The 9278-nt window shown below is 35.5% G+C and overlaps 1 protein-coding gene across 1 annotated transcript in view; it reads left to right on the plus strand.

Annotated features, from left to right (window-relative positions):
- The window catches only part of LOC107719500 (REST corepressor 1-like), a 9290-nt gene extending 2640 nt beyond the window's left edge, over positions 1 to 6650 (plus strand). Inside the window, exons 4-12 of the mRNA XM_016526918.1 lie at positions 1164 to 1216; positions 3914 to 4075; positions 4381 to 4499; positions 4691 to 4766; positions 5266 to 5469; positions 5623 to 5700; positions 5820 to 5877; positions 6002 to 6237; positions 6396 to 6650. Coding sequence (XP_016382404.1) covers positions 1164 to 1216; positions 3914 to 4075; positions 4381 to 4499; positions 4691 to 4766; positions 5266 to 5469; positions 5623 to 5700; positions 5820 to 5877; positions 6002 to 6237; positions 6396 to 6437 — 1028 coding nt within the window. The 3' untranslated portion in view covers positions 6438 to 6650. The remainder of the gene's footprint in view (positions 1 to 1163; positions 1217 to 3913; positions 4076 to 4380; positions 4500 to 4690; positions 4767 to 5265; positions 5470 to 5622; positions 5701 to 5819; positions 5878 to 6001; positions 6238 to 6395) is intronic.
- The last annotated feature ends 2628 nt before the right edge of the window (positions 6651 to 9278 follow it).

Below are 9278 nucleotides of genomic sequence, written 5' to 3' on the forward strand. Positions count from 1 at the left end.
GCTGCTGCCACACAGATCTAAAATAAACATGCAATTTATTTCCCAGCAGTTTACCTTCACAGACATAACCGACTGTTTTTGTAACTCGTGTTTTTAACAAACTTGTGTGTATTTGACAGTTTAAGTGTAATAAGACATGAAAGAGAACTTAGTTTAGTACTCATATGCTGTGTGACAGCCGCTTTCTGTACGTGTGCTTCAGAAGTGTGCACTCAGAAAACCGTATATCAGAAGTTTAAACTAATATGGTTTAAAATGCATGATTTCAGTGAGATAGACATGATAATTAAAGGGTTACTCCACACCAAAATGAAAATTTTGTCATTAATCACTTACCCCCATGTCGTTCCAAACCCGTAAAAGCTTTGTTCGTCTTAAGAACACAATTTAAGATATTTTGGATGAAAACCGGGAGGCTTGTGACTGTCCCATTGACTGCCAAGTAAATAACACTGTCAAGTAGGGATGCACCGATACCGATACTGGTATCGGTATCGGGCCCGATACTGGATGTCTTTCATACTTTTCTGGACCTTGACAGTGTTATTTACTTGGCAGTCAATGGGACAGTCACAAGTCTCCCGGTTTTCATCCAAAATATCTTAAATTGTGTTCCGAAGAAGAACGAAGCTTTTACGGGTTTGCAACGACATGGGGGTAAGTGATTAATGACAAAATTTTCATTTTGGGGTGGAGTAACCCTTTAAAGTCAAACACAATTTTTAAGCAGAGTATCTATGAGCTATAAAGGCACAGCCCTATTCTGGAAAAGGGGGTGGGGCGCAGCAGCTCATTTGCATTTAAAGAGACATGCACGAAAACATGCTTCTGCTTCCACTCAAAATAGGCATTTTTAAAATGATATAATAATCTGTGGGGTATTTTGAGCTGAAACTTCACAGACACATTCTAGGGACACCTGAGACTTATATTACATATTATAAAAAGTGGCATAATAGGTCTCCTATAAATCAGGCATGCAATAGCATTGAGAAGGCTATAATATAGGAGGAAATATTTTTTTGTATAAGATATTTTTTCGTCAGTCTATAAAGAAATGTATTTTATATGTGAAATAAATATTTATATTTCAAGGGTTTTTAGTTTTAGACATGATTTAATTTTGAGTTATATTATAATGATTTTTCCCTTGTTTGTTGCAGTGGATGAGTACATTGCAATAGCCAAAGAAAAACATGGGTACAATATGGAGCAGGTAAAATGATTATGATTGAAAGTTCTGCTTATTTGATGCCGTGAAAATTATGAACTTGAAAGTTTAAAAAAAAAAATTCTAAAGGAAATAATATATTTTTGTCTTTATATAGTTTTATATAGAAAATTAACACATGCTACTCTTATTAAATGTACCATTATTCTTCTATAGTATTATACAGAACTGACCGACAACTTCAGTGATTATAAAAGGAGCACTCTTGCTTTGTGTGATTCAGTCGCAGTGAAGTTTGTTTTTCAAGGCACTTTGTGACTTTTCTTACTACATATACAAAAAAAGAGCAAAACCTTTACAAAATTTGATTTCTTGATGATTTGATATTTTATAGTAATTTTATCATTTCAAAACATAAAGCAAAAAGTAGAAATGAATGACTAATAAGCCTATTAGTGCCACTCTGCTGGTTATAGTGGTAAATTGTTGTCTTTTTAAAATGTATTTTAAATTTTACATGAGTGTTTGTTTACCACAAAGTATATTTTTGTCATCCCTTTAAAAATAAAATAAAATTGGATAATTTTTAGAGTTTTAAAGTGTGTATATAAAGTAAATGGTAGTAAATAGTCATTGAAAAGTTCATGAATTTCTCTTTCAAAAGGTACAAACCTTGAAATGCATAATGAAATGAAATTCGACTATTTCCACCACAACACCATGGTTATAGTTAGCGTTACTACTTCTGGTTTTCTACGTAAGTGCTGTTTGAACTGTTTATAACATAAGTCTGTGTAGAATTTGAATGTTTCTCATTAGATCTTGCATAGACATGTGCCGGTATTCTGTAATGCGATATGTCACAATAATGAATATGCACGATAATGTTATCGTGGGCACTTCAAAATACAGAGAATAATTATTTATTACAAATTATTCCGAATTTTGAATGCATTTTAAGAACACTTTTCCCATCAACTGGTTACAATGCACAACCGCTGTATGCTGCGTCAAAGACGCATGCGCTCTTTCGTGTAAACAAGCACGGATGAGAAGCTCATGGCGGAACTCGTGAGAGACGCTCTGGATGAAAGCACATTCACTCTGACAGCAGAAATGCAGCCGTTACCCCGGAAACCCCATAAACAAAGCAGCTGCGCTACATTCCGTTTCTGAAACGTATTTAAACAACCATTCAGATTTGTGTATTCGCTATGGTGTTCATCACAGTGCCAAATACTTAAATATTTAGACTTAATAGGCTATTTATTTTCAAACTTTTTTACATTTTAATCTGGACTACAACATGTTTTGATACTTTATTGTTCGGTCACACTTTACATTAGGGCTTCATTAGTTGACATTAGTTAATTCATTCATTCATTAATCTTAGGTAATTCCAATATTTAATAACATGATCTTAAAATCAAAAGTTGCAACTGAGCTAACATGAACTAAGAGTTGTATTTTTGCAAACGTAGCTATTGCTCATTGTGAATGTTAATGCATTAACTAAGGTTAACTAATGAGATCTTATTGTAAAGTGATACCTATTGGTCTTTATAATTCTTTTGGACTTTAATCTGTGTAAAATGTTTAACTTTATAAAAATTTTTTGCGTATTGCTTTATTGTATTGAAATGTGCAGTTATTTTTGTTATAAGAAAGAAGTTATTAAACCTGTTATACTGTATTATGACAACACTTTTTTGCAACTAAATTTAATACCGTGATAATACCGTATACCGTTGGACTTTAATCTGTGTAAAATGTTTAACTTTATAAAAATTTTTTGCGTATTGCTTTATTGTATTGAAATGTGCAGTTATTTTTGTTATAAGAAAGAAGTTATTAAACCTGTTATACTGTATTATGACAACACTTTTTTGCAACTAAATTTAAACCGTGATAATACTGTATACCATGATAAAAGCATTAGCAATTAATCGCAACATGAAAATTTGATACCGGCATATCCCTAATCTTGCAGCAACTTTTTTTCATTCTGCGGCGAGTTCAAACGCTTCTCATTGGATCTCGCAGCGCTGTGCAGTAACAGTGTCGCGAGATCAACGCAGGTTCCTGAGTAAACCTGTTCTGAGCACGGACAAGTTTGCTGCGCTGCTCAAATGAGTAGTGTGGGTTCGTTACGCTTTTGTTGCGCTTGCCATTTGATGTTCCTCATATGCAACAGAAATGGCAGCGCTTATGACGTGGGTGCGCCAGTGCGACCGCTCGCACTCAAAGTCGTGGCCTAATGGTTAGAGGGTCGGACTCATAACCCAAAGGTTGCGGGTTCGAGTCTCGTACCGGCAGGGATTGTAGGTGGGGGGAGTGAATGTACAGCGCTCCCTTCCACCTTAAATACCACGACTGAGGTGCCCTTGAGCAAGGCACCGAACCCCCAACTGCTCCCCGGGCGCCGCAGCAAAAAATGGCTGCCCACTGCTCCGGGTGTGTGTTCACGGTGTGTGTGTGCACTTTGGATGGGTTAAATGCAGAGCACTAATTCCTAGTATGGGTCACCATACTTGGCCACATGTCATGTCACGTCACAAAATTTAGTCACACTGGCAGAAAAAAATGGTCGAGAAATGTCTGGAGCCCTGCTGCATTAATTAAATGTCCCTTGTAGTTACAGTTTCACGGTGTCAAACATAAGTCGTCTTTTAAAGTCTGACATTTCAAATAGTTTGTTTCTTTCCATTGGAGTCTCATGATGTGGCTTTCTGTATTTAACAGGCATTGGGCATGCTGTTTTGGCACAAACACAACATTGAAAAATCTTTGGCAGATCTCCCCAACTTCACCCCTTTTCCAGATGAGTGGACAGTTGAAGACAAGGTGCTGTTTGAACAGGGTTTCAGCTTTCATGGGAAGACGTTTCACCGCATCCAGCAGATGGTGAGTGAGATGACTGAAACCACTCTCAACATTAAAATAAAACATGCAATTGAAAGAAGCAGCATCTTCATGTATTGAAGTGACAACCAATCATAAGGAGCCTCAGAAATCCAGCTCATTAATGGACAGTCACTGGTGCATATAAAGACCAAATGGGTTCTGTCAAGTTTTACATTTTAACACTTTGACTGTTACAAATGGATCGGTGTCAGCTTTGATCATGAATAATGATGTGTCCTTATGGTATGTCAGATGTTTCCATCACTTATGTGTTTGATTACAAACAAGTTTTTTTTTTGTTCCAGCTTCCAGACAAGTCAATTGCAAGCTTGGTTAGATTCTATTACTCGTGGAAGAAAACGCGCAGTAAAACGAGTGTGATGGACCGCCATGCGCGCAAACAGAAGAGAGACAGAGAGGAGAGGTCAGCTATGACATGAAGTTATTAATAGGATGTTTGCTGTCTCTTTTTGTGTTTTCTTTGGTTTTAAAAGTCTTGATCAAAGATGAGTTGTGCTGTCATGGAATGCTAGCATGATCTATTTTTAGAATATGTTGCCATTGTTGAAAAGGAAATGTCATATTTGAAACTTTTAATCCTTTTTTTTCATGTAGTGATGATGGAGAAGAAAATAGTTGCATCTCTCCAGGGGATGCAGAATTGGAGCCAAATAAGGATGAGAAGAAAGAGGTAATATAAATTGACTTTTTTTTCTGCACATTTTTACAACTTTTCAGTTGTGCATTAACATAATTAGATGATTCTTTTAAATTAAAATAAAACTATATATTAAATAAAATCCTATTAATACTTTAGGTTATACTTTATTTTATGATGCCCTTCTTACAGCGTAATTGTACATTTAAGCACTGAGTAATAGTAATTAACTACATGTACTTACTATATGGTTACTGTTAAGATGAGGGCTTGGTTAGTTGCATGTAATTATGCATAATTTATTGTTAATACTATAGTAAGTAAATGTAACGTGACAAGGACAAATAAAATCGTGTTACCATATTTTATTATTAATGTAATTTTTTTTTTTTTTTTGTCACTTTCTATTCTTTTTAATCTATTGTTTTGTTAATATGGAATGCTCATTGACTGTACATAAGTAGTACATCAATAAACACAATTTAAATCAGTCACCGATTTAAATAGCTCTGTTTTCGCTGTTTTTGTACAGCCAGCAAATCTTGCAGAAAAGTCAATGCATGTTAAGAAAGAAGTACAGGGACTTGCTGGGAGGAACCTACACAGGGCAAAGAAGAAACCTCCTAAAGGAATGCATTTAAACTCCGATGATGTGGCGGCAATGTCAGGCAGTGGCCCGGCTGCAGTTAGTGTTCTGAGACGGCTGGATATGGAGGTCATTGCCATAAAACGACAGGTTAGCGTTTTATTACTTCTTAGCAACATCACTTTCATCTCAGTGAGACTATTGGTAGAACTAGATGTAAATCTGACAGAGAGCAATGTAGTTTTGATTGAAGTATGTGACCGTCTAAAACTGAAAAGTTTGAAAAATAACCTCTTTTTACAGATTCAGAGCACTAAACAGCACAATAGTGCCCTCAGAGAAAAGCTGGACACAGGTGTGGAAGAGTTTAGGCCATCTGAGGTAATAATATTATTTAGAACTACTTTCCACCACAATTATTTCATAGAGGGCCATCTTTACCATTTTTATGCATTTTATTCACAAAAGGATATGCAGTAAATGTGCTTTGTTTTCCTCAGGCTAATCAGAAATTTAATACCCGCTGGACCACAGAAGAGCAGCTGCTTGCAGTACAAGGTATTTTGCCTATATTTGGCCACATTTCTCACATGTTTGCGGGGCTTACTGGATAATGAGTGATTATTTAAATGGCAAGTTTTAAGTAGTGAAATTCTGGACAATCGTTGGTTTCCTCTCTCAGCTATAAGGAAGTACGGGCGGGATTTCCAAGCCATTTCTGATGTGATCGGCAACAAGTCAGTGGTTCAAGTGAAAAACTTCTTTGTGAATTACCGGCGTCGCTTCAACCTGGACGAGGTACTGCAGGAATGGGAAGCTGAGCACGGCGTGGAGGGACGGAAGGGTTTAGATGAAGAGAAGATGGAGGTGTCTTCCGAAGAGGGAACCACCCCGGGGCCTTCAGAAAACCAGGCAGAGGTCAGTTTCCCATCAGTACCTCTTAGTTAATGGGCTTTTCCACCAAAATGTGGCTTTTGATTCCAGTCAGGCTGGAAATTCTCAGTCTAATTGAAGTATTTTTTCCTGCATCTGGTTTTGGTTTATCAATGTCATTCGAGAATAATCATCATTTTCAGGAACCAACGGCAATGGAAACACAGAACCCTTCAGTTTCCTGAGTTCTCCAACAGCGGTCAGACGAGCTCAGATCAGTTAATATCGCAGCTGTGCGTAAGAGGCATTAAGGCTTCAGTTGCCTCAAGTGAAGCCTCTTCGTAATGGACATTCCTCCCCCATCCCTGTCCCTCCAACTCCCACCCCCCTATTGAACCCAGGACTCTCACAGGAGCTACCGCATAGGAGCGCAAACTTCACCAAGCTACTCTACGGAACTAGGAATAAAATCGTGTTACCATATTTTATTATTAATGTAATTTTTTTTTTTTTTTGCATTTATCTTTTAACTTTTCATTTTTTATATCATTTTATTTTATTTGGATATATTAACTTTTGTCAGTACTGCTACACTTAACTTATAGACCATCTACCTCCATAAAAAAATATTTGTTCTCTTTTAAGGTTACGTCTGGACCTGAGAAACAAGATTCAAAACCTGCAGTTGTGCAGAAGGTACAGTACTAAATATGTATTTCTATATATTTCTATTTCTATTCTATCTACTTGTTTTCTTTTTATTTATTAAAAGAAAAAAACTTGACCCTCTAACACTAGCGTTCTCTATTTTTTTTCTATACTATCTGCTAGTTCTCTTTTTAATTATTGTAAAAAAAATAATAATAATAATAACTTGACCCTCTAACACTAGCTCTATTCTATTTTCTATCTACTTTTTATTCTTTGTCTATATATACTCCCCCATCCCTGTCCCTCCAACTCCCACCCCCCTATTGAACCCAGGACTCTCACAGGAGCTACCGCATAGGAGCGCAAACTTCACCAAGCTACTCTACGGAACTAGGATCATCACTGCCAACAGAAGTAAAGTTCCTGTCTGGTCGCTACCAGTCTGGTGCTCCAACAGTTATATTCTCCACAAATGGTGATCGGTCTGTTGTGGGGGGAATAAAACACCCATATACCCATCCCAACGTCATTGGACAGAGAATTGTGACCTTGAAAGATCTCTTAAGGAGTCTGAAGGAGTTTAATGTCACTTGACCATCTCTCTTTCTTGATATAAACATAAGACTTTGACTTGGTCCTAGTCCAACATCCCTTTCCAGTTTTTTGTTACTGTAGCATATTATCTAGTTATATGATTTGCTATTTTAAAATAGTTTGGGGGGTTAGTTGATCTCTGGTTGGATTAAGCTATTTATTTGCATAAAAAGTGAATTATACAAACTGCACTGTATAGATACAGTGAAATGCCAGTGTAGATGAAATTTAAATAATTTTAATACCAATTTTAATATTATAATTTTAAAAATAAGATGATTTGCAGCTCTTATATTGTCTAAGTGAGTTGGTTTAGTATTAGGTCGTAATATATATATATACTGTTTAATCATGGACCCTTGTACATGGTGTATTTGAAATGCATTTTATCTCAAACGGTTTCTTGGCTGAAGCTGTTGACTAAGAACAGGCACAGCAGAGTGTTGTAACAGAATGGGAGGTATTTTTTGTTCTTGCTCGGATTTTTAAAATCTCATTTCGAACTGTGTTTTGCATGCATGAACAGTTTCTTCTTCATGCCAAGGTCAAGCTTTTCACCCTCTTAGGGGTGTCTAAACGTATATGGATCGCCATGTGTAGGTAAGAATTTCAAAATATGGCAGCACATCTACATTTCTACTACTATTCCATGCTTGTATGTGTTTTTCCACACATCCTAATTTATTATGGTGTTTGGAGATAAATGTTAGATGGGTTCATATTGTTAGTTTTTTGTTTAATTTGAAAATGGAATAAGTTATTTAAAATACATGCACTCTCACTTGTTTCGACCAACTTTTTCTCTCTAATAACTAATGGTACCATACATGTGTGAACTCCTTTTTAAACTTATTATGCGTGCAGATAACATGTACACGGTTGGGGTGAAGTTCTGTGTGTCTGCGTGTGTGGGTGGGAGCTAATGTGGTCATAGACTGGCCCGTATATGTAATCAGTTTGTCACATTATTCATAATAAACTTAAGGGATTTATACTGTCAAATGCATTGTGTTATTCAACCTCTGTACATCACATTTTGTTATATTTAGGCCATTCATTTTCAATATTAAATTGCAGTGGTAACACATTTTCACTATATTATCTTTATATGTTATATACGAGTTTTCCCTCAATAAACTCTTACTTACTGCTTATTGATAGTTGTTGTAGTAGTTATGTTTAGGTATTGGGTAGCGTTCAGGGATTTACAATGCAGTCATGCAGAATTAGGCAATAATGTATGCATTATTAGCATGCAAAATATGCATACTAATAAGCACCTAGTTAATAGTGAATATTGTTCCATAATCTAAAGTGCTACCATTTTTATTTGTGATGAGAAGCTTGGAAGACTATTGGTGGATCTCAGTAATAAAGGACTTGGTAAAAATGTATGAATTTAACAAACAACAACAACAACTCTGGGTTGTATTTTACCACAAATTGAAGAAAAAAAAAAAGTTTTGCATGAAGAAAATTAAGATTTATTTACATTGTATGATATTGTTACGACAATTCAGTGTATTTCCTTTCAGAGTTCTCACTGTAATGTGAAAAAAAATCATTGCCATGATGCAAAGAAAAAATATGTGTTGATACTTGTAATAATTGTATTGATATAATAAAAACACCTATAATTTGAGGAATTTAATAATAGTAATAAAAATGTGAATAGTACAGTACATCAATGCTGTTATTTTAGTATCACTGAGATACCAATAGTTTTTATTACAATTTTGAATTAGTTTATTATTTTTACGTTCTGTTGTTGTTTTTTAGTTTTAGTATTTTAGTAGTTTAATTGTGTTTGTCATTATTGCGTTAATATATTCATCCATATA

The sequence above is a fragment of the Sinocyclocheilus rhinocerous genome, unplaced genomic scaffold, assembly GCF_001515625.1.
Source record: "Sinocyclocheilus rhinocerous isolate Xijiao unplaced genomic scaffold, SAMN03320098_v1.1 scaffold1234, whole genome shotgun sequence".
Classification (NCBI taxonomy): Eukaryota; Metazoa; Chordata; class Actinopteri; order Cypriniformes; family Cyprinidae; genus Sinocyclocheilus; species Sinocyclocheilus rhinocerous.